The sequence below is a fragment of the Megachile rotundata genome, chromosome 16, assembly GCF_050947335.1.
Source record: "Megachile rotundata isolate GNS110a chromosome 16, iyMegRotu1, whole genome shotgun sequence".
Taxonomy (NCBI): domain Eukaryota; kingdom Metazoa; phylum Arthropoda; class Insecta; order Hymenoptera; family Megachilidae; genus Megachile; species Megachile rotundata.
The window spans coordinates 5,967,524-5,992,027 of NC_134998.1; the positions used below are offsets into that span (position 1 = coordinate 5,967,524).

At 30.7% G+C, this 24,504-nt stretch overlaps 3 protein-coding genes and 1 long non-coding RNA gene across 8 annotated transcripts; 2 read left to right on the forward strand and 2 right to left on the reverse strand.

The window, feature by feature from the left end:
* The first annotated feature begins 4,087 nt into the window (after window positions 1-4,087).
* LOC100881990 (muscle, skeletal receptor tyrosine-protein kinase) lies at window positions 4,088-20,144 on the forward strand. Of its 5 annotated transcripts, none has more exons than XM_076541043.1 (9): window positions 4,088-4,599; window positions 13,391-13,606; window positions 14,594-14,682; window positions 14,766-14,927; window positions 15,892-15,991; window positions 16,393-16,694; window positions 17,245-17,418; window positions 17,494-17,652; window positions 18,229-20,144. In XM_076541043.1, the coding sequence occupies exons 1-9, from the start codon at window positions 4,545-4,547 to the stop codon at window positions 18,529-18,531; spliced, it is 1,560 nt and encodes a 519-aa protein (XP_076397158.1). In that variant the 5' UTR covers window positions 4,088-4,544; the 3' UTR covers window positions 18,532-20,144. The 5 variants fall into 5 exon arrangements, with proteins under 5 accessions (XP_076397158.1, XP_012136026.2, XP_012136036.2 ...); XM_012280636.2 differs by having other exon boundaries at window positions 4,089-4,599; window positions 15,829-15,991; XM_012280646.2 differs by having other exon boundaries at window positions 4,091-4,599; window positions 14,787-14,927; window positions 15,829-15,991.
* LOC143265997 (uncharacterized) lies at window positions 9,007-11,732 on the reverse strand. The gene is made up of 3 exons (XR_013040884.1): window positions 11,585-11,732; window positions 10,356-10,436; window positions 9,007-9,328 (listed from the first exon to the last, which is right to left on the reverse strand). It is a non-coding gene; the product is annotated as an uncharacterized LOC143265997 (long non-coding RNA).
* Window positions 20,145-20,267: 123 nt separating the features above from the next.
* On the forward strand, window positions 20,268-22,339 carry LOC105661922 (uncharacterized). Its single transcript, XM_076541057.1, has 3 exons — window positions 20,268-21,217; window positions 21,769-21,877; window positions 22,030-22,339. Exons 1-3 carry the CDS (start codon window positions 20,771-20,773, stop codon window positions 22,188-22,190), a joined length of 717 nt encoding a protein of 238 aa, XP_076397172.1. The 5' UTR covers window positions 20,268-20,770; the 3' UTR covers window positions 22,191-22,339.
* LOC100882099 (GPN-loop GTPase 1) lies at window positions 21,658-24,197 on the reverse strand. The gene is made up of 5 exons (XM_003699358.3): window positions 23,953-24,197; window positions 23,588-23,842; window positions 23,146-23,510; window positions 22,821-23,050; window positions 21,658-22,744 (listed from the first exon to the last, which is right to left on the reverse strand). The coding sequence occupies exons 2-5, from the start codon at window positions 23,823-23,825 to the stop codon at window positions 22,405-22,407; spliced, it is 1,173 nt and encodes a 390-aa protein (XP_003699406.1). The 5' UTR covers window positions 23,826-23,842; window positions 23,953-24,197; the 3' UTR covers window positions 21,658-22,404.
* Between the last annotated feature and the right edge of the window lie 307 nt (window positions 24,198-24,504).

The following is a 24,504-nucleotide window of genomic DNA, read 5'->3' on the forward strand; positions in this document are numbered from 1 at the left end:
AATGCATTTTTAGATCATTCTTAATGATTAATGTTTAAATTTTATATAATTTTTATTAGTTTAATTGAAATATATTATAATATATATTAGGTTTGATTTTGATATCCTAATAAAATTGAAAATGATGTGCATTTTAATTGTTTATTGGTACTACAAATAAAATTAACACAAATAGCTTTCATTAATATTCTTAATACAAAATGGGTGACTCTCTTGTAGATCCACATGTTGGTCCAATTGAAATTTCAAAATTCCAAAATTGCCAAATTACCAAATTACAAAGTTACCAAATTACCAAATTACAAAGTTACCAAATTACCAAATTACCAAATTACCAAATTACCAAATTACCAAATTACCAAATTACCAAATTACCAAATTACAAAGTTACCAAATCACCAAATTACCAAATTACCAAATTACCAAATTACCAAATTACAAAGTTACCAAAGTTACCAAATTACCAAATTACCAAATTACCAAATTACCAAATTACCAAATTACCAAATTACCAAATTACCAAGTTACCAAATTACCAAATTACCAAATTACCAAATTACCAAGTTACCAAATTCCCAAATCTCCAAATTTCCAAATCCATAAATTTCCAACTCTCTAAATTCCCAAATCCTTAAATTTCCAAATCCCTAAAATTTCAAATCCTACAATTTCCAAATTTCTAAATTCCCAAATCCTTAAATTTCCAAATCCCTAAAATTTCAAATCCTTCAATTTCCAAATTTCTAAATTTCCAAATCCCTAAATTTCCAAACCCCTAAATTTCCAAATCCCTAAATTTCCAACTCCCTAAATTCCCAAATCCTTAAATTTCCAAATTTCTAAATTTCCAAATCCCTAAATTTCCAAACCCCTAAATTTCCAAACCCCTAAATTTCCAAATCTCTAAATTTCCAAATCCCTAAATTTCCAACTCTCTAAATTCCCAAATCCTTAAATTTCCAAATCTCTAAATTTCAAACCCCTAAATTTCCAAATCCCTAATTTCCTCTAAATCCCCATATAACTAACTAACAACTTAACTAGCTAACTAATCTACTCTAAATACAAACAAAATAACTAAACAATAAACAAAATACCTGATCTAACTAAATACCATCAAATCAAATAATAAAATTAATAACAAACCCATAAATAATAAACTAAACTAAATAAATAATAACTGAGTAACATTAAAATGAAAATGAATGTATTACATCACAGATCTCAATCAAGATCCACAGCAATGGTTGCTCATAATTTAAAACGCTATTACAAAGCGCAATATTATTAATTATTTACCTGAAATTCTGTAAAACATAAGTATAACGAGCATCGTGTCGACGAACTCTTCTAATTAATCAATGTTTTCCTAATTGATCATTGTTTCTCTGCATATCAAATTGATTAGATTTCGAGCTTGCCATATATCTGCCAGTCAATGTTGTTGGAGCAGAAAGACAATTCGATTAATATTTATTACGTGTCGGTGGTGATAGTAACAACTGAAACAATGGAAGCCACAGTTTTATAAAATTTTGTATTCTTTTCATTCAATTCGAATTGTTAAGGATCTTTGTATACTGAACGAGATGTTTGATTTTATCGATCGAGGTGATCAATTTATGTTGTTGCAAATAGCATAAAAATTGCATGTATCATAATACATTTATTATTTATTCGTTGAATGTCAGGTAATAGTACTTCAAATAATTTGTTACAATCATTTGTTAATAAATTTGTTGAAACAGCAAAAATTGTTTATAGTAGTTTGTTTTTTTGATTAAGGTTATTTGAAGGACATGAAGCTTTACATTAACATTGTAATATTAATGTTAAATAGTGTATATTAATATTGAATATTTATGTCATAACTAGTTGAGTTAACATATTATACATTATTGTATGGTGCAACTTGAAAAATTTGGTAATTTGGTAATTTGATAATTTGATATTTTGGAGATTTAGTGATAAATGATTTTAGTGATTTTGGAGATTTATAAGCTTGGGAATAGGGAGATTTGAATTTCAAAGTTTCAGAATTTGGGAGTTTGCAAGTTTGAAAATTTGAAAATTTGAGGCTTTCAGAATTTGGGAGTTTGCAAGTTTAAAAATTTGAAAATTTGAGGCTTCCAGAATTTGGAACTTTGCAAGTTTGAAAATTTGAGAATTTGAAGCTTTCAGAATTTGGGAGTTTGCAAGTTTAAAAATTTGAAAATTTGAGGCTTCCAGAATTTGGGAGTTTGCAAGTTTGAAAATTTGAGAATTTGAAGCTTTCAGAATTTGGGACTTTGCAAGATTAAATTTTTGAGAATTTGAGGTTTTCAGAATTTAGGACTTTGCAAGTTTGAAAATTTGAGAATTTAAGGCTTTCAGAATTTGGGAGTTTGCAAGTTTAAAAATTTGAAAATTTGAGGCTTCCAGAATTTGGGACTTTGCAAGTTTGAAAATTTGAGAATTTGAAGCTTTCAGAATTTGGGAGTTTACAAGTTTAAAAATTTGAGAATTTGAAGCTTTCAGAATTTGGAAGTTTGCAAGTTTAAAAATTTGAGAATTTGAGGCTTTCAAAATTTGGGACTTTGCAAGATTAAATTTTTGAGAATTTAAGGCTTCCAGAATTTGTGACTTTGCAAGTTTAAAAATTTGGGAATTTGAGAATTTAAGAATTTCTGAATATGAAAATTTGAGAACTTGATAATTGGGTGGTTCACAAATTTCATAATTTAACAATTTCATAACTTGATAATGCGAAAATTGGAACGAATCCTCCAAATCATTAATAAATATTTCCAATAATAATTAAAAAATTCTAAAATTCACTGACGAATCAATCTTCTCCCACAAGTTTCAAGACTTCCAACATATCATAAATCAATCTCCTCACTAATAATCCACAAATTCTACGCAATCGCTATCCAATAAATCCTCCCACTAACGATCTACAGTCTTAATAAATTAGTAATAAATCAATCTCCTCCTAAACATTAAAAAATTCCAAAATATCATTATTAAATCAATCTTCTCATTAATAATCCACAAATTCTACGCAATCACTATCCAATAAATCCTCCTACTGAAACTTCTAATAAGTTATTAATAAATCAATCTTCTCCTAAACATTCAAAGATTCCAAAATGCCATTATTAAATCAATCATCTCACTAATAATAAACAAATACTAAAAAAATTACTAGCCAATAAATCCTCCTACTCATGGTCCAAAACCTCTACTAAATTATTAATAAATCAATCTTCTCACTAATAATCAACAAATACTAAAAAAATCACTAACCAATAAATCCTCCTACTCATGGTCCAAAATTTCTACTAAATTATTAATAAATCAATCTTCTCACTAATAATCAATAAATACTAAAAATATCACTAACCAATAAATCCTCCTACTCATGGTCCAAAATTTCTACTAAATTATTAATAAATCAATCTTCTCACTAATAATCAACAAATATTAAAAAAATCACTAGCCAATAAATCCTCCTACTCATGGTCCAAAATTTCTACTAAATTATTAATAAATCAATCTTCTCACTAATAATCAACAAATACTAAAAAAATCACTAACCAATAAATCCTCCTACTCATGGTCCAAAACTTCTACTAAATTATTAATAAATCAATCTTCTCACTAATAGTCAACAAATATTAAAAAAATCACTAGCCAATAAATCCTCTTACTCATGGTCCAAAATTTCTGCTAAATTATGAATAAATCTTCTCCCAACATATCATTGTTAAATCAATCTGCTCACTAATAACCCACAAATTCTAAAAAATCCCTATCCAATAAATCCTTCCACTCCCAAAACTTCTAAGAAACATCAGTCCCAAAATATGCAACACTTCCAACAAATCCTATGACAAATCAATCTCCCAAAATCTCAAGAATTCCAAAAAAAATCCTCAATAATCCAGAAACAGGTAGTCCTCAGAAGTGCTCGAAAGCGCCATAAGCGCCACAAAAATAATATTCAAGGGTGCAGCCATAAGTTGACACGTGTCATAGATTAAATCCGAAGAAAACAGGCTCTACCCTTAAGTCGACTGAAAAAGCAAATGAGATTACGAGGAAACGTCGCTATTGCTTGTTCGATAGCGTAGGTCGAGTCTTCGATGATGAACCACTCTCCCGCGTAAATCCTTGCTCGAAATGCGTGTGCGTTTCATGAAAACCGTCCTGTACGTGTGTCTTGGTGTGCGCGTTTCTTTGTGTTCCAATGCGAGGGAGTTCTCGAAGACGGTCTTTAGTCGTTCTTTAGTTACGAATAAGCATCCGTCGAAGATAGAGGATCCTAGTACCACTTCCTCTTCCGGCTTACGTTTCGACGACACCTCTGTGCTACCTCCAAATGGGAAATTCGATAAATCTCGTGCTGTATTGGATTTGTGACATGAATTATTAGAGAAAAGTGTGTTACAATGTGAAAGTTTATGAATTTTGTTGGGAATTGACGATGGAGTTTGGGAAACGAACGTTTTTGTGAAGTGTTGGTTTTTGAGGACGGGGTTTTCTGAAATACGGGATTAGCGATGGAACGAAGGATGCCGAGAAGAAGAGGACTCTCCTCTGCGGAAACTCGGACTGGTTCGTTTTTTAGTTTTATTATGCGTTGAAGATCGTCAACAATTTTTAATACAGAATTTATTATTTTGAGAAAGTTTTCAAAATGTTTTATAGAAAAAACTTGCATAATTTGTGTGTCTTTCTTATAGACAAATAATATCGAAACGTTCAAAGGCAAATGTTCAAATGTTGATTTTAATTTTCTGATGCAAATTTTCTTTTCACTACAGAATTTATTATTTTAAGAAAGTTCTCAAAATGTTTTATAGAAAAAACTTGCATAATTTATGTGTCTTTCTTATAGACAAATAATATTGAAACATTCAAAGGCAAATATCGAAACGTTCAAAGGCAAATGTTCAAATGTTGATTATAATTTTCTGATGCAAATTTTCTTTTCACTACAGAATTTCTTACTTTAAGAAAGTTCTCAAAATGTTTTGTAGAAAAAGCTTGCATAATTTATGTGTATTGCTTATAGACAAATATCGTCACGTTCAAACGCAAATATCGAAACATTCAAAAGTTAATTTTACTTTTCCAATACAGAATTTCTTTAAGCTACAGAATATATTTTGAGAAAGTATAGCACTCAAAATGTTCCACAGAAAGAATTTACATAATTTGTGTGTCTTGCTTATAAACAACTAATATCAAAGCGTTCAAAGGCAAATATCGAAACGTTCACATGTTGGTTTTAATTTTCTGATGCAGAATTTCTTTGCACTACAGAATTAATTTCGAGAAAGTGTAGCACTCAAAATGTTCCATAGAAAGAACTTGCATAATTAGTCTTGTTTATAAACAACGGGAATATCGAAACGTTCAAAGGTTGATTTTACTTTTGTGATAAGAAGCTGGTAAATAATATTGCATCTGATAGTCGAGCGACGATTTCACGAAAATAAGAGTTTTAATAGAAAACGATTTCTACGTAAAATTAATACTTGTTAATAAAACGAAAATTGTTAATATTACAAGTAAAAGAAGTAAAATAAGTAAAAGAAGATAAGAGATCAAGAAAAAAGTATGAAATATTTGAAAATATTGAAAGTACGAAAATGTAGGAACAAAATGGCTGAGTATATACTCTTATTGAAAGGATTGATTTAAATTGGATAATATTTGAATTACGATTTGCCAATACACGAGTCGTAATCGTTAGTTTAATGAGCCAGGGAACAGACTGGCGTTGTGTGGCCATTTCTTGAAAAGATCGCGAAAACCGAGAGATGCGGAGATGAAATATTATACGTACTCATCTGACGTGAAAATTGTTACATACGTGATAAATATAAATTGGAATAAATTAAATGGATTGTTAAATGTGGATATGATTCATTATTTGTTTTGATTTTGAAAATCTTCAGTGACGTAGAAAGCAATGATTGTTAATATTTATTATCTTTACTATTAATCTTGTAATTTTACTATTAATTCTAATTATTATGTATTATTAAAGTGTTTAATATTGCTTAACTATTTATTAAACTTGTTTGCCACCATTTATCATTTGTTAATTTTTGTTACTGTCATTTATAAATTTCATATCTTATTAATTATTGTTGAGATTGATATTATATTGTTGTTAGTAGTAATTATTATTATTAACAGTATACTATTATTATTATTAACATTATACTATTATTAGCATTAATTTTATACTATTGTTAGCATTAATGTCATACCACTATTAGTACTAACATTATTAGTATTAAAATTATACAATCATTAATATTAACATTCAGTACTTATTAAAAAACTATATGCAAATGTTTTTCACTAATTTTATACTCTATTCATACAGATGAAAATAAGTGATATGGCAGTCGAATTGTAAATTTATAGGGTGGAGTCACTGATAATTTTTCTAACGATAATTTCCTGACACAAGTTTCCAAGTCATGATTTCCTGGTAACGCATCGTGCAATCAAATTGTCGGTAATATCTATTTGTATCGTGAATTCTCTATAATTTTCCCTACTACTTTCATAGTTACAATAAACATCTTTCAAGTTATCCAAAGAATTTCGAGGGAATAACATTGATAAATAAATAAATCATATTGGCTGTAGGTTTTTGAAATCTTAAGGTGACCTGTTTTTTAAATAAGTTTTCTACATTGTTTTATTATATAATTTTGTGTAGAGTAGTAATGGATTTTTTCTAAAAAATTGTTAATATTGTTGAGAAGTTGTGATGGATTCTAACCTTACAAAATTTACATTTGGACAGCGTCAGTACTAATACAGTTAGTACTAGTACTAACTAGTGATTAGTACAGTATTATTAACAATACTAAAATTATTTAAACAAATATCAATCTCAAATAAAATTTTCTTCGATTAAAATTTACTTCATTTAATCACAAATTCTTTCTCCATCGTCAAAAAATGTTCAACCCAAAACATTCATGTGAAGTAGATCCTCCATTTTGTTTTCACTCAAGTACAACATAGAAATAGAAAATTTATATTTATAAATGACAGTAAACCGCCTTCGTGCAGAATCTTCTCTGGTTTCGTTCCATAAATACGTTGAAAATGAAATGGGTTCAAGTACGAGTCATAATGTCGAAAAGATAAAGCCACATTTACCCGTATCTCTATTGGAACAAATGGTCAACCGCTTCTCGAAAAGCGAAGGAGAAAAAAAAAAGGACGTAAAAAATGACCCTGTTTTTCTGACTTCTAACTTTTATCTTTAATATCGACTTGTTCGACCTTTCTGATAAAGTTAACCTAAGATGATAACCACGTGTGCAGCTTAATATCGAGTGACAATAAAGACGATATGCAATGTAAACAAACGAATAATTAACAAAAATCTTGGACATAAAATTAATTGCAATTTATTAGTTATGAGGAAACGTTTTAAAGTATGTTTTAATACGATTCGTTATCTTTTATGTAGTGAAGAATAATTTGTTATAATTTGATATTAAGTTTATGGATGATAACGTTTAATATATTTGGTTGATAACCTAACCTAAAGTGCTTCACAATTTGGGGGAAAGTGATTTTACATGAATTTTAATGAACATGAAACATTTTGTCATTAAACTATAAATTTCTAGTATTAATATATTAATATTCATTTTATTGATTACGTAAACATAACCTCTTCGGTTAAGGATACGAGTATCGTTAATTTAATTGTACATTTAATTGTACATAATATATTCTTTTAATTGTACTATAAATTATAATTATACTATAATTGTACTATGACTAATTATACTATAATTGTACTATAACTAATTATACTATAAATGATCACATCACATCCACAATTATTATAACTCATTTTATATGCTTCCTCAAAGAAGATTAGAAAAATTAATGAATTATTCTTTGATTCGTTAATTATACATTAATTCAGTCCATTTAATTTTCTTTAGCTATTGAAACACGTTGCAATCTTACTAACTTGTAATATGTGATATCTTTTTGGCACACCCTGTATAATATATTAATGATATCAAGTATGCTACTAAAAATATCAGTTTTATCAGTTTTATACGTACAAATTTAGCTACATTAAGCCTCAAATCTCAAATCTCTTTTACATTAATTTTAACATGATTAATTGTTTCACATAAACCAAAATTAATTTTTCAATTTTCGCAATAGTGTACTTATTGTATAATCAACTTCTACTAACACTCTTTCACTCATTTAATTATTTTTTTAATAATATTTTCATTTTAATTAACATCACCCTTTTACTCATTTTATTTACATTGCAATGGGTACTTTATTATAAGAAATAACAAATTATGTTTTTTATGATAGAATATTGTATTATTAAAATTAGTTAACATAATGAGAAATATTTTTGGTTTTATTCATAGTCACATAACTAGATATTTCTTGTACTTGATTATTATGTTCTATACTTGTATATTAAATAAATTGTAACATTATACTTGCATACTATACTTGTATCATCATACTTGTATTATTATACTTGTATTATTATACTTGCATCATTATACTTGTATCATCATACTTGTATCATTATACTTGTATCATCATACTTGTATTATTATACCTGTATTATTATACTTGCATCATTATACTTGTATCATTATACTTGTATCATCATACTTGTATCATTATACTTGCATCATTATACTTGCATCATTATACTTGCATCATTATACTTGTATCATCATACTTGTATCATCATACTTGTATCATCATACCTGTATTATTATACTTGTATCATTATACTTGCATCATTATACTTGTTTCATTATACTTGTATCATCATACTTGTATCATCATACTTGTATCATTATACTTGTATCATTAAACTTGTATCATTATACTTGTATCATTATACTTGTATCATCATACTTGCATCATCATACTTCCATCATTATACTTGCATCATTATACTTGTATCATCATACTTGTATTATTATACTTGTACCATTACATTTCCATATTAACTAAAATTAGTCAGCAAACCATAACACGTGACAAAGTATCAATAAAAATTAAGCTTTAAAATGTATTGAAGAAATTTCGGAAGAAAACATCAAATCAGTAGCCTCGAGTCATTGTTTGTTTGGGATTATATTACAAACAAGTACCACCGATGACACATCGTCGAAAGGGAAGAAAGGGAGTTGCTCATCATCATGTTAATCCTTTGAGTGTCGTAACACGGCTCATCGTATTTTTACGACCTTACAAGCTCTTGATTGGACATCTTGCCACAAAAACATATTTAAAGTAAATCCTATGAAAATAAATAAATATTGAGTCATTTTTGGAAACAATTTTTGTAAAATTATATTTTTATTAATTTCTTTAACTAGTGTAAGTTAAATATTTACAAATATTATTTTGTTTATTCTGATAATATTTTTAAATAGTCTAAATGTAGATTCCTTAAAAATTACTCAGTGTATAATATAATTGATTTATTTTGTGGTGTCTTAATATTTTTAATATTTATTTTTCAAAAGTGACTGAAGTGAGTAGATTAAAATAAAGAAACTTAACTGTTACTCCCCACATTTTATTATTACACTATTTTTAATAAATAACAGCCCACATAAAATCCTTGTTAAAGAATTTTCACTCAGATCTCTAAAATAAAATTTTGAATTTTTTCCATTAATTAATAATAAGTAAATTTTGTATTAATTTTACTTAACAATTTATAAACAAATTTTTAGGTAACTTTTCAGCAAATATCTTTTTTAAAACTATAACTATTAAGATAAGTAATAATTAACAATTGAAAAGATAAACAATTGTGTGGATGTAACATAACCATGTTAAACAATTCGAAAAACAGAAACTACTTGTTTCAAAACTTTCGGAAACTGAAGGGTATTCAACAGAGGTATATACGCAACCACATTTATTTGCAAATCCGAGGTTTAGACCAGAATACAATAGCGGCATTATGTGCGCGGGTGGTTCATCCTCCGAAACTGCATCGTCCCCCATAAAACGAGATCGCTCAAGATATGTTCACAGAACTGACGGGTGTAGTTTTGTTTATCAGTTAATTTCAGTAATAAATCAATTAAAATCATCACTAATTACTTTGCGCAACTGCAAATTACTTACCGATTACTTGACCGACTAAAAATCTTCAAAACAGACGAAATAACATTGTTACCTGTGAATTTACTTGTGAAACTTTATTTAAATTAATTTAGTTTAATCTTTCTTTAAATGATTTTATTTGAATCTTGTGAAATTTTGTTTGGATTAATTGTTTGTGTATTTTAAAGTTTTTAGTGAGTACTTACGAATTAATTTTGTAGAGGAGAACGGATTCCGTGGGGAATGACTTGGAAACCCCTGATTTGGGACAGTTCGATCTTTTTTTCCTATGAAAAGTTAATAATTTTTGAAACTTGATGTATTCTTTGATATTGTGAATAATTGTACGCAATTAGTTTACTTTGTAAACAATTTGTACAGCTCAAAGGCTGATTTTATCAACATAGCCCTAAAATTCCGTGGAACATCACTTGTGAACCCCTAGTCTGAGTTGCGTTGCGTACTTCTATGCGTGAAATGTTAATTTTATTAATTTAACGTAAAATTTTATGGAATGCAATTATAACAACATATAGATCCTCAACTTTGGACATTTTGCTTTCTTCTGTTTATGAAATATTAATTATTATATCAATTTTACATAGAATTCTAAGATTCCGTGGAACATAATTTGTGAACCCCTAATTTACGCCATTTTACTTTCTTTCGTATCTTAAATATTGGTTAGTGTATTAAGCTATTCTAGAATTCTGTAAGGCACAACTTGTGTGTCTCTGAGTCATTTTTCTTTCTTCTGATTATGGAATATTAATAATTTTATTAAATTCACCTAGAATTCTAAGATTCCGTAGAACATAATTTGTGAACCCCTAATTTACGCCATTTTACTTTCTTTCGTATCTTAAATATTGATTAGTGTATTAAGCTATTCTAGAATTCTGTGAGGCACAACTTGTATGTCTCTGAGTCATTTTTCTTTCTTCTGATTATGGAATATTAATAATTTTATTAAACTCACTTAGAATTCTAAGATTCCGTGGGACATAATTTGTGAACCCCTAAATTCAACTCATTTTACTTTCATGGAATATTAATAATTTTATTGATTAATCTAACAGTCCGTGAAACAAAACTTGTGAACCCCTAAATTCAATTCATTTTTCTTTCATGCAATATTAATAAATTTACTGATCTAACCTGACAATCCATGGAACAAAACTTGTGAACCCCTAAACTCAACTCACTTTACTTTCACAGAATATTAACAATTCTACTGATCTAACCTAACATTCCATGAAACACAACTTGTGAATCCCGAATCACTTAAAACCCCATTCCACCATCATAAACACTCTAAACAATAAATTCCATTCTCCCCAATTAAACAATATCAATACCATAAACTAGTTTACCAATCCAAAAGAATCAGACCCCGAACAAGTCATAATTACGTCTAATTAACATGATTATAAACCTGATAGAAAATCACGGCAAGGATAATTTTATCCACAACTTTGCGTCAAAGTACAGAAGATATCACGGGTCATTCGTTCACCCATCGACAGCTTCCACGTACAACGAATAACGACACAGTGCAGAGGTCATCAACGATGTAGGTAACAACATTGTTGACGAACTCGCTGTTATTATCCAGAAATAAAAATATTGTTATTAAACAGAATACTTCGCAACTGGAAAGTTCGCAAACGATGATCGATTCGCACACTTCCGCGTGTTCGTTTGATAAATCAGTTTTCGTGGAATTGCAGTTTCTAGGACACTCATTGTTGATTACACACTTTCGCCGTTTATTGTTTGCTAAAAATTCAAGGAAACTTATTTTACAATAAACATTTTTTTTGTAATCGCTTCTTTACTTGTGGAAAATCTTGTACTGTTGTTTTTGTAAACTGAAAAGTTACTTTTGTGTAATACTGTTCCAGAATTATTTTCTAAGTTAGTTATAGGAATTTTCAGTATTTTTAGTATGCTACAATTAGATTTAGGGTGAGGGTGAAAGCTCTGTATAAATTATTAATATTAACAATTTTACAAATGTTTACTTATTTAATTTAAGTGCTTTACTGATGTCAAGGTCGCTCAATAAAATTTCTTCACTCAAGGGTGGACATTTCAGGAACACCTGCTTCAATCTATTAATCTACTTGTAAATTATTATTATGATTTTGTAATTAATTTATGAGCTTGCTGTCTACAAATTTTCTTGCAAACCTGTAATTAAACTTAATTTAATCTATGAACAATTCTGTAACTCTTCTTACAAATTATTCTTACATAAAGTCCATTCACTACATATTAATGCTCAGTTAACTGAATGCACCCATTTCATCAGTTCCAACTAATTTAAAAAAATAAAATCAGTACCTCAAATACTCAGTGAACCCAAATACCAAGAAACTTAAACAAAATTATCCCCAAATATTTAACTCAATGTATCTCATCAGTTCTAACTCAACCACCCAAAACTAGTATCTCCCTCATAAATCCCTCATAAACGCTACGTAATGTGGCACAACAGGTTCCTCCGATCAAAGAAGCGGTCAAGTACATATCTGGATCGTCTCTGTTCCCTTAAGTGGGCCGTTGTCTTTCAGGAAAATCGAAACGCACGGGTATTCTGTAGAAGAACGATGAAATCCTCGTATAGATGCATAGGCAGGCAGGGAATAACGGGGGCGATAATAGGTACACATAGCGAGACTCGTTGTCGGGGGGCGCTGACCGCAGAGATAACGCTTTGACCCGTTACAAGCTTCAAGCACGAAATGAATGCCTTCACTGTCTCATCCAAGTCGGACCCAATCCAAATATGTAGCCCTTTTTCTTACCAGCACGCCCTTTATTAAACCGTCCATCCTTTAAGTCCGCCCGGTTCACCTTAAGGCGGCCATTTTGTTGCGGGACCACGGTTGCCACGTACTGAATCGGCTCAGTCGATATAAATACGCAAACGACTTTATTTTACGTTCATAGACAATTTTAGCAGACAATTTGGGGAATAACTGTTTAAAATGACTGACGATAAAGTATGTGCCTGTTTGCATTTTCATATGGAGGGTAATTATGACAAGTGGAGTATCTTGAAATCTTGAGAGGGTTTTAAGACATCTTATGCTGCGTCAGAAGTAAAAGAAATCTTGTTCTTTGACATATCTTTCTGATTTTATAATAACTTCTTTATGGATGAGATGTTGTCAATTACTGCAGTATACAACAGTGTCAACATGTACTAATTGTACTAATGATAAATCTGTTTCAGAATCATTGACGAGCACGTCAACTCCAAAATCGGAAGTAATAGAGAGGCTACTGCCCGCCCACGGGATCTCAGAGATCACAAGATGCAAGGATCGACCTCACATCTGTGGAAAAGAGGCCGCATGTCGCAGTTTCGACGACAACACGTCCAAATGCGTCTGCCCTCACGACTTATCCCCTCCAACGATGGACTTAAAATGTCCGAATCGTTCAATAGGTCAGAATTTCTTCTGCTATAAAAGAATTTTACGATGTGGAACACCTAAACACCGCAAGCTGTTCAAACGCAATAAAAATCCTTCTAAAAACGATTAACATGCATTGACCTTGACCTTGACATTCGAGGTCAAATTATTTTATTGACGTATCGTTTGGTACTTGTTGAAAGGATGAAAAGTGCAAAGGAAGTGTAGAATGAGATGTGAAGAGTTTTGTTGGAAATTAGGTTTGAAGTTTTAGTATTGACATTACAGAATGGAGTCAGAAGAGGATTTAAACTTTTAAGAGAGGGGACTACATTAAATTTATAAAGGCGATTTTATGTGGAAATATAAGTAGAGAAATTTATATGTAAAACACTCTGGGAGAATTGAATTTGAACGTTAATTAGTGTAATTAAAAATTTACAAGTTTAATTAAATACTGTAGAATTGTATACAGTCTAGTTGTATTAAAATTCAGTCTAATTAAATACAGAAGTGGTGTATGTGCATTTTTAGATTTTCACAGTCAAGAGTTCTTCAAAGTGAAGCTTCCAGTAAGAAATTTCATAGCAAATTTAATTTTCCTTTTATGTAAACCTTGCTCCTTACTGTAACACCTTGTACATTCAGTACTGTCAACTTTGTTATCATTCTGCAAGAAAACGGTTGATTTTTAACATATAGTTCCTTAACAACTTTTAATCCTCTTAACGAGTACTACATCATACGACAATAAAATAATTTGACCTTGAGCTTTAGTATCAAGGTCAACTTGTTTCTTTTTGATAAATCTCCGTCAATGTGGTGTAGAACAATCTTGTGGTGGTTGTGACGTCATCTAGACTTAAATATTGATTTTTATACTAAAATTACCTAAAATAACGTTATTAATAAAAACAATTCTCCTTGTTAATAAAAACAGTTCTTAACAAGAGAACAAAAGAAAATATTTTCTTCTTGTTTCAATGATTTAGTACTTATTACAATGATTTCTTTTTCAGTTCCCCTAACGCCTCGAACCATACCTAACATAATACTCCCAAATGGTAACTTTACCAACACCACAACCACACTTCCAGAGGCTGAACAGGTAAATTATTTTCAGTAATGATTCTAGTTATTGCATGCCAATTAACTTGTACATGTGCAATCTTTTGCAAACATAGTTTGTAGTATTTTCATACTGCCCAACAGGTGGAGCGATCAAGACAAAGGGTACCTGAAATAGTAGGAATCGCACTAGCTTTCGTCGCGGTATTAGCAATATTGTTGAGCATAGTGTACTGCGTGAAGAAACGGAGTTATAACGTGAAATCGCAGAGGAACTCTTTGGATGTATGTTTACTTGCTCATATTGTAATTGTAATTAGGAGCATTGGTAATTAGTATTTTTGTTGGGTCGAGTAGAATATTTTGGGGGGAAAATGGAGAGGAAGAAGATATAGGGAAGTGTCGTAATGTAGAAATTACTGAATGTCTAAGGCAGATAGTTTTCAAATTTCCATATTGGCAAATTTCTAAATTTCCACGTTTACGAATTTCCAAATTTTTTAATTTCCAAATTCTCAAGTTCACAAATCCATAAATCTCCAAATGTCCAAATTTCCAAATATCTAAATTTCCAAATTGCCGAATTGTTCAAATTCTTGAAATCTCCAAATCTCCCAAATCCTCCAAATTCCCCAAATTCTTGAAATCCTCCAAATCCCTCAAATAGCCTAAATTCCCCAAAACCTTGAAATCCCCCAAATCCGTCAAATTGCCTAAATTCCCCAAAACCTTGAAATCCCCCAAATCCCTCAAATTGCCTAAATACCCCAAATCCTCCAAATTCCCCAAATTCTTGAAATCCTCCAAATCCCTAAAATTGCCTAAATTCCCAAAAATCTTGAAATCCCCCAAATCCCTCAAATTGCCTAAATACCCCAAATCCTCCAAATTCCCCAAATTCTTGAAATCCCCTAAATGCCTCAAATTGCCTAAATACCCCAAATCCTCCAAATTCCCCAAATTCTTGAAATCCCCTAAATGCCTCAAATTGCCTAAATTCCTAAATCCCTAAAATTCTCCAAAATTCCCCAAATTTCCCAGATCCCCAAATCCTCCAAATTCAGACAATACAAATAAAAATGAAACCTGGGTTCGATGCTCTTAGATCTTAATAAAGTCCCGTTGTAGTAGCGTTAGCTTGTCAAAATCAAATCGATAAAGAATAATTTGCATACGTTCGCTTCAGGGAACACCAATGAACCTAAAAAAGGGAGTACTCCTACCGAATAAGTACACACCTAATCCACAGTATTTCAGCTGCCCTTCGCCGGGAGTACCGATTCTACAACGCGAATCTCTTGTGCTCCTGCAAAACATCGGTGAGGGTTGCTTCGGAAAAGTGTATAAAGGTACCAGCAACATTTCATCCATATTAATATAATAAATTCTATCTATAATTTAACCCGTAACAAAATTAGAAAACTTTCTACAAGTACAATGATGTGATGAACATTTTATTCACAAATGAAATTTTATAACACTAAAATAAATAAATTTTGCAAATTTTATCTTGAGTTGCCTTGGGTAGCCTTGTCAAGCATACATGGATATTTAATAACTTTTGATGAGATTTATTTTTAACATAATATGAGTTCTTTGAAGAATGAGTTGATGATTTCTTTCTTGAGAATATTTAATTCTAAAGCACGAATAATTGCAAAGATCTTTCATATTAATAATTAATATCCATAATTGATAAATGAAAATTTATACATATATAATAATGAAATGTTTTACTTCATTTTCACAGGAGAATTATACGTCGAAGACTTGACGGAGGTCGTCGCGATAAAAGTCCTGAAGGAGACCGCATCACGCGAAGTTGAAGAAGACTTCATGAGAGAGGTCGACAACATGTCCTCGTTTAATCATCCGAATATTTTGTCGTTGAAAGGTGTGGTGCGTCGCGATGGTAACAGCAGTCCTTGGATGGTCTTCGAGTTCATGCCTTATGGGGATCTTGCTGAAGTTCTGCGCTCGAACTCTAGACAGCTTAGATCACCGAAACCGAGACTACCACCTTTAACTCAGGTTATTAATTACCTCATCATGGTTTGTGATTGTTAATACTTTTTATGGTTCAAGCTTTGAAGTTCTGGTGCTTGGAGGTTTGAAGGTTGTAAAGTTTTAAGGTTGCAGAGTTTCAAGGTTTCAAGGTTTCAAGGTTTCAAGGTTACAAGGTTTCAAGGTTTCAAAGTTTCAAAGTTTCAAGGTTTCAAAGTTTCAAAGTTTCAAAGTTTCAAAGTTTCAAAGTTTCAAAGTTTCAAAGTTTCAAAGTTTCAAAGTTTCAAAGTTTCATAGTTCCACAGTTTTACAATTTTAAAATGTACAAATTCCCAAGTTCCTAAATTTCAAAGTTGTGAAGTTCTAAAATTGTCAAGTTTCAAAATTGCAGAGTCCTAAAATCTCAAAGTCCGAAAGTCCCAAATTCCCAAATTGCTCAAATCCCAAGTAGCTGAACTCCTATCTCCACACTCCACATCCATCTTCAAATTGAATCCCACAAATCAAATGTTCCTCTGTGAGGCCCCAAATGAGATCTCTTCCCTACTGTTCTCTTATTTCACCCACAAAATCAAAACTTGCTCTCGACTTATTTCAGGAATCTCTACACTGGATAACGATCCAGATCGCAGCCGGTATGACTTACTTATCGGGTCAGAAGTTCGTCCACCGAGATCTGGCGTGCAGAAATTGTCTCGTCGGCGAGAACCTAGTTGTGAAGATCGCAGATTTCGGAATGTCACGAGACGTGTACACTTGTGACTACTACAAGGTACTGTTTTAAAAGTGATTGCAAAAAGTGATTATGTGCAAAGATGAAGATTGAACGAGTCGAATTGTTTTATAGATAGGAGGTTCTAGGGTTCTTCCTGTTCGATGGATGTCTCCTGAGAGTCTGCTGTATGGTCGTTTTACATTAGAAAGTGATGTCTGGAGTTTTGGGGTTGTTTTATGGGAAGTCTACTCCTTTGGAAAACAACCTTACTATGGACACAATAATGAGGAGGTATTATATCATTTTTGGTTCATGTGATTTGTTAAGAAGCTTTATAGTTTTTGGAATACTATTTTGAAAAATGAAAAACAATTTTTACAAGATGTTAATGTAATAAGTGATTCATGCAATAAATATTTAATAAATTCTATTATTAAGCTTATACAAAGATGCAATAAGTATTTGTAATTATAATAAATTTCTGTCCAAAATTGCTGTCAATAATTCAACAACTTATAACATTTATTATTATTATTTTAATAAATTTCTATCCAAAGTTGCTGTCAATAATTCAACAACTTATAACATTTATTATTATTATTTTAATAAATTTCTGTCCAAAGTTGCTGTCAATAATTCAACAACTTATAACATTTATTATTATTATTTTAATAAATTTCTGTCCAAAATTGCTGTCAATAATTCAACAACTTATAACATTTATTATTATTGTTTTAATAAATTTCTGTCCAAAGTTGCTGTCAATAATTCAACAACTTATAACATTTATTATTATTATTTTAATAAAATCATATATCAACATGTTTCTATAAATTTGTCCATTAAAAATGAAATGTCAACTTCCAGGCACTGAAGTTAATATTACAAGGAATAATGCTGATCCCACCGGAAGGATGTCCGCCATTCGTCTGCCAGCTGATGCGAGAGTGCTGGAAAACGGATCCTAAAGACAGAATCAAGTTCCCAAAAATATTGGAGAGGTTCGAGAAAGCTAAAGATAAATCCATCCAGCAAGATACCTTGCCAAGACCACCTCAAGGTCCAGTTACCATTCGTACACCGGATGTTCTGGACCCTGACGGATATTTGCTACCAGCACCCACCAAACCACACGAATATTTACAAACTCTACCAGCCTTACCCGACTGAGGACTTCGAACTGATTGACACGTTCTGTGAGTCATAAAGTGCCATTTCTCGGTTTGCGTGGGCAACCGTACTCAAGCTTTAATATTTAAAATTTTGGAAATGGAGGTAAAGTGTGTTACGATTGGATTCAGTAAGAAGATAAGTAAGAAGTATGCAAATGGTACTCGCAAAATGAAGTCGAATGTTATTAGAATTAACCTTTTGCGAATCAGGGTTATGGAGAAAAGATGTTGTGGAGAATTGTGGAGAAAAGAATATGAGATTTTGATTTATATGTGACTGCCATGTTGAAGATACAGGATTCTACTTTTACAAGTGCATTTTCTTAATTTTTCATTGTGTCTATTATCCATAATTTCAAGCATGTATTTTAATAATTACTATGAGTAATTTTATGTCGACAAACATTAGGAACAAAGAATTACTAATAATAAGGATAATTGATTTCTATGAAGACAAACAAATATGGCTGACATGGCAGTTAACATATATCCGCCATTTTATATTCTGAAACAGAGCTTCTCAAAGTATTATGGTAAACTACTTTGGAAAATTAGAATTGTTTAGACCTGCTCATTTTAATTTATAAGAATAGTTTTATTATTCTTCAAGGTTCTAAAACCTTGCAATCTAAAAATCTCAAAACTAAAGTTTCAAAATTCAGAAATTCCAAAGTACCAAGTCGTAAGTTCCACAATCTTGAAATTCTAAAATTTCAAACTCTTAAAGATCAAGAATTTCAAATCCTCATAGTCTCAATTTTCATAAGTTCCAAATCTATAAATTAAAAAAAACTTATACAATGGTTCGCAACAGGTTAAATTCTAAAATTGTCAGACATCCAGTTCTATACAACATAGAACGTGCTACGAACGTATTAGATTGCTGCGAACAAAATGGCCGACTAGCCACAAGTTTCAGCAATTATTTCAATAAGTGTACCTAATATAAATTCGAAAACTGTGTCTTCATCAATCTTCATCAATTTTAAAAGATTGAATGAAGTTTATGGTAACGAAGTTACATCTTGTAACAAAGTTTACTCGAAGTTTACTAATTGTAAAATCCACAAAGGATCCGAGGAGAGAAATCTCTTCACGACTTCCATGCGAGGAGATCTCAGACCGAAACGATAGACATTTAATACACAGCAAGATAAGATTGTGAAATCCTATAAAGATACAGTCTATGGTAATCATGAATCTTTTTGAGAAAATGTCTATGATATCAGGGAACTCATGAAAGTTCGGCACCGTCGAACCTTCGTTGTCCAGGAAATAGTATTAATACTTTTGTAGCGCTAAGGAAATGTAACATACTTTCGATAATTTATTATTAATTAGAATTAGAAGGATTGTTTACAAATAGGAAATTGTACATGATTGTTGTTCCCCAGAGCCGTCGCATATTCAATTACAAATCTAACAAAATTTATTTTTTATTCTTAAAAATATTTGTCTACTCACTTTTTTCGATTTTCACGAAGAAATTTATGCGACGACCTCTGTTCATCCCTGAACACCATTTCCTCTCGATTACTCGGTATTTTTACAAATGCAAACTAGCATACATTGTATTAAATAATATTTTTATTAAATTCGGTAATATACGTATTTCTGACCCGTCGTTTATTTCTTCTCAAATTATTTCATTCACTAACAAATTATTTCCAGAAATTATTTTCACAAATTAAGGGAATTTCAAATATTCATATTTGAAAATTATTATATTATATTTTTTGATTATTCAAACATTCAAATTTCTAAATTAATAAACTTCAAAATTCGTAGTTTATATATACTATGAGTAAATATTGAAACTCGAAGGTCACGTGACTATCCAGATAAATTTACAAATACCTAATAGCGACTGTAAAATTTACAGTAATTTCTGACCTCCTTAAATACTAATTTCTTGGTCCCCCAAGAAATACTAATTACGTCACTGCATAGAACGTTACATTCCAATCCCCCCATCCCCCTCTCAATTTCCAATTCTTCAACATACACCTAATTGCATTAAAATATTACCGAAATCTCCATTAACATAACAATAAATAAAAATTTAACTAACCCTAAATATTCCATAAATAAATCAATCCCATACAAAATAAAAAATAATTAAAATACCGTTCCGAAAACGAGGAATATTGTTGCTGTGATACGACAGTTTTTTGTTCGCGAAAGACGCGATCTTGCAGTGTCCATTTTTGACCCGCGTTCTATCCGAATAAACGGAGATGTACGACGATTGTATATTTCTGTCGCTGCGATTTCCGCAAAAATTATGGCGGATCGTGAACGAATGCAAGAGCGGTGCCATCCGGTGGAGTTTGAGCGGCAACACTATACTCCTCGACTACAAGAAGTTTCAGGAACAATATTTGGACGCGGGCAACTCCATCTTCAAGACGAAGAACATCACCAGCTTCATCAGACAGTTGAACCTTTATGGCTTCCGGAAGGTTACCTCGCACAACCGGGATCCCATTTGCAACTCCCATAATCCGGACGTGCACGAGTTTCTGCACGAGAACTTCCGGACAGGAAGACCCGACCTCCTGTCTAGAGTCTACAGGAAAACGGCTGGAAAGGTGAAACACTGTCATCGTGTTAATTCGAAAAACACCACCGAAGAATTTTTGAATAAGGACTCTGATCACGTGTCGCGTTTGCACATGTGTCGGGTAATTAAAACTATTTTAAGTCGATCATGCTTTATTGTTTTTATATTTGTAGTTCATTCATGTTTGTCAAAATCTAGAGTCTTTTTTGATACCAATGTTTTTTTATTATCATGGGTGTAGTCACATTGTCAGTCAGGGAAGAGTTACAAAATTTATTTTTATTTATTTACTAATTGTTAATTAGTAGGTTACTTGCAGGACAGGAGGTAGAATATTTTCCCTTCTAAGGAGAGTACAAGAGCTACTGTATTTATTATAATTAATTGTAAAATAATTATGGACATTTAGCCACTCTCTAAATTTGTTTAAAAATAAGCTTTTACCTCCTACAAAGATAATTTACAGAACACAGTTATTTTAGTAAAAATCATTCAAATTTTAATAGTTTCTTGATACTAATGTGTACTAAAAGTGTAAATAATATTAAAGATATATTTAAATCAGTTGGAGTATTTACTTTATTCTCTTATCTATGTAATAATAATGTCTTACAGCATATTTACAAAATCTACTATTTGCATGAAAGTAAATTAGTTTTGCTTTATTTCCAGTTGGCATTAACAAAAACCTTAGAACAGATATCGCGGGAATATCAGAAAACGCAAAACCATGAAACCAAAGACAAACATTCCTTGAACTCCTTAAACTCCCATGAAAAAGGTATTATAACTTAATTTGTAACATATTATGATTCTAATTATGAAAGAAGTACAATAAATTGCTCTGATTTTGGCACTGTACTAATCAATGGCATATCCAATTTTAGTAAAAATTGATTTTTTTTTGCAATTAATAAATTACAAAAATTTCAGTATTCAGCCTTAACTTATATGCTACGCAAGCCCATGAATCAAACATGAATTGGATTACAAGAAATTCGGTGTCAATTTCTTCAAAAAAGGATAATTCGATGAACCGACGATTCATTCCCAGTGTTTACGTAAAATGGACAGATTTCTCGAAAAATAACTGAATGCCTATGAAACTTTGTATGATTCAAGTTTTCTGTATTATCAGTATCATAGTATTTAACTTAGAATAATTTACTGTGCATAATTTAGATTAGTAATATTACTGTACTCATAAAATACATACTAAAAAATATATAACATGCATATAGAACATAGCATTCACTTCTTTAAAACAAAATTTATTTATAAAAATAAAAATAATTATTTCCATAAAAACTATGTATTACTAGTTGTTGCAGATTGATTAGATTTATGTTTGCTTTGGTGCATTTTGTGCCTGTTTAAAAAGTTTTTGAAGGACTCTGCCTCTTTCTTTTCCTCCTCTTCCTCCTCATCCTTGTATGGGTTTTCCGTTCCTTCTTCATCTTCGCTCGATTCATCGCCAGCATATTTTAAATATATATCTGAAATTTCTCTTCCACTGTTAACTGCTGTTACTAATGGTACATTATCTCCTGCACCTTGTTGAGCTGCTTTCTCAAGCTGTGCTGCTTCTCTTTTTTGTCTTTGAGCATCTCGTTTAATTTTCATTCTTTCCCAATCTTTTCTATAATCCCTTTATTAAAAGTATAATATTTTTATTTTTATATTATGCTAACATATATTTTACATCTTTCATGTATATAATGTACCTGTTATATTCTTCAATAGCATCCTTAACCAACTCAAGAAACTTTGTAATGCCAGCGCCTGTCGCGGCAGAAACACCACAACTACGTAAATGACAATAAAATTCATCGAGTGTAAGTGCCATACTGCGAGTTAAATTACTGATATAGCTCGTTTCCGAATCCAATGCTTCTTGGAACGCTTCGAAATCATGCATCCATTCAACCGCATAACTATGTTCGACGATATCAATCTTAAAATTTATTGTTTATTAGTAGTAGTATAATTTGAAATAACACAAGAATCAATCTAATACCTAATTGCATAGAATTTAAAATGCTTAATTACCTTATTCATAGCAACAATAAACGGTAGTTTAGTTTTATAAAGTATGGAACATGCATAGAGCATATTAGACATGAATGTTACAGGATTAACACTTCTCACAGTGTCTAATACATATACTACAATCGTTGGGAACTCAGATGCTAAAGCTTCTGTTATAATAGTTCCACTTGCTGACCATGTAAAGACTTCAATTTGTCCAGGAGTGTCTAAAATGACATATTCATGCTCTTCGCCTGCTTTGCCAATAAGATCTATAACCTGATCAAATTTTGTAGAAAATAGATTTAAGGCAGTAACGATACCACCATTTGGACCTAAACTGTATTGTTTCATCACTTCCTTGTAATTAACAGTATCTCTAATATCTGAAACATCAAGTATAAAATAAGATATAATTTATATAGAAACGCAATGAAATTAAATTGAATGATATTAGAGATACCTATATTTGCAGGGTAAGGAACTTCTTTGCAGGCAGGATCCAAATTTATTACATATGGCTTTCCTACATTATATAATATTGAAACAAGTCTTTGTACAAATGTAGTTTTTCCAGAACCAGCCATTCCAAGAACAATAATACATGCTGGCTTTTTCTTACCAGCATTATTAGATGCACAATTTTGTGCTGACTCGTTAGAGTTTTCAGGAGGATCAGAACTGTCTACGGGCTCAGACATTTTTGATTCTATAATTTCTGTAAGAAATAACCATTAATTATTAATAACTTTTAAACAACTCTTTTATCACTTATTTTGAATTTCATGCATATCAATTTTTAAGGTTAGAGTAGCATTAACAATTCACCTTTGACAATGTATCTGAAATTTTTAATGATATTGAATCATTCAGTTTTTGTAATTAGCGTAACTTTGTTATAATTATAAGCAATTTATAGAGTTGTTTGGTCTTTTCTTCAATGCAAAAATACCTCTTTTTCTTGAGTGTCTTATTTAACCTATACAAAACATTGTATACATAACAAAATCTTTGATTATGTATAACAATAGATCGTAAACTGCTTGATTTTCGATTTCCAATGTGCGTGCACAGTTCATGCGGTTTTTATATTTCATGATTCTTTACGTGAAATATCGATATCGAAAGTTTCGATTCTCGAAAGTTTTAAATAAAATGCGGATTTTTGGAGGACGGATTGCATCAATTCATTAACGATTTTATATATTTATGTGAGTAATTTCAAATATTACAACAAAAATTAATTTTCATGTTAATTTAATACAAATATTTATATAATACATATCTATATACATAGTTATTTATTTATAAAATATTATTTATGTATGACAAATCTCTATACATAATTATTTACAGTTTTTTCTTACAAAATAATACATT

Bases quoted from the DNA above. Each gene is read 5' to 3' on its own strand.
- LOC100881990 (XM_012280636.2), top strand. From the start codon at position 4,545: ATGGAACGAAGGATGCCGAGAAGAAGAGGACTCTCCTCTGCGGAAACT. The intron at 4,600-13,390 runs GTTCGTTTTTTA...AATCTGTTTCAG, and splicing joins CTCTGCGGAAACTCGGACTG to AATCATTGACGAGCACGTCA. The intron at 15,992-16,392 runs GTACCAGCAACA...TCATTTTCACAG, and splicing joins CTTCGGAAAAGTGTATAAAG to GAGAATTATACGTCGAAGAC.
- LOC105661922 (XM_076541057.1), top strand. From the start codon at position 20,771: ATGTACGACGATTGTATATTTCTGTCGCTGCGATTTCCGCAAAAATTA. The intron at 21,218-21,768 runs GTAATTAAAACT...CTTTATTTCCAG, and splicing joins CGCGTTTGCACATGTGTCGG to TTGGCATTAACAAAAACCTT. The intron at 21,878-22,029 runs GTATTATAACTT...CAAAAATTTCAG, and splicing joins CTTAAACTCCCATGAAAAAG to TATTCAGCCTTAACTTATAT.
- LOC100882099 (XM_003699358.3), bottom strand. From the start codon at position 23,825: ATGTCTGAGCCCGTAGACAGTTCTGATCCTCCTGAAAACTCTAACGAG. The intron at 23,511-23,587 runs GTATCTCTAATA...TTGATGTTTCAG, and splicing joins TCCTTACCCTGCAAATATAG to ATATTAGAGATACTGTTAAT. The intron at 22,745-22,820 runs GTACATTATATA...CTTTTAATAAAG, and splicing joins GCTATTGAAGAATATAACAG to GGATTATAGAAAAGATTGGG.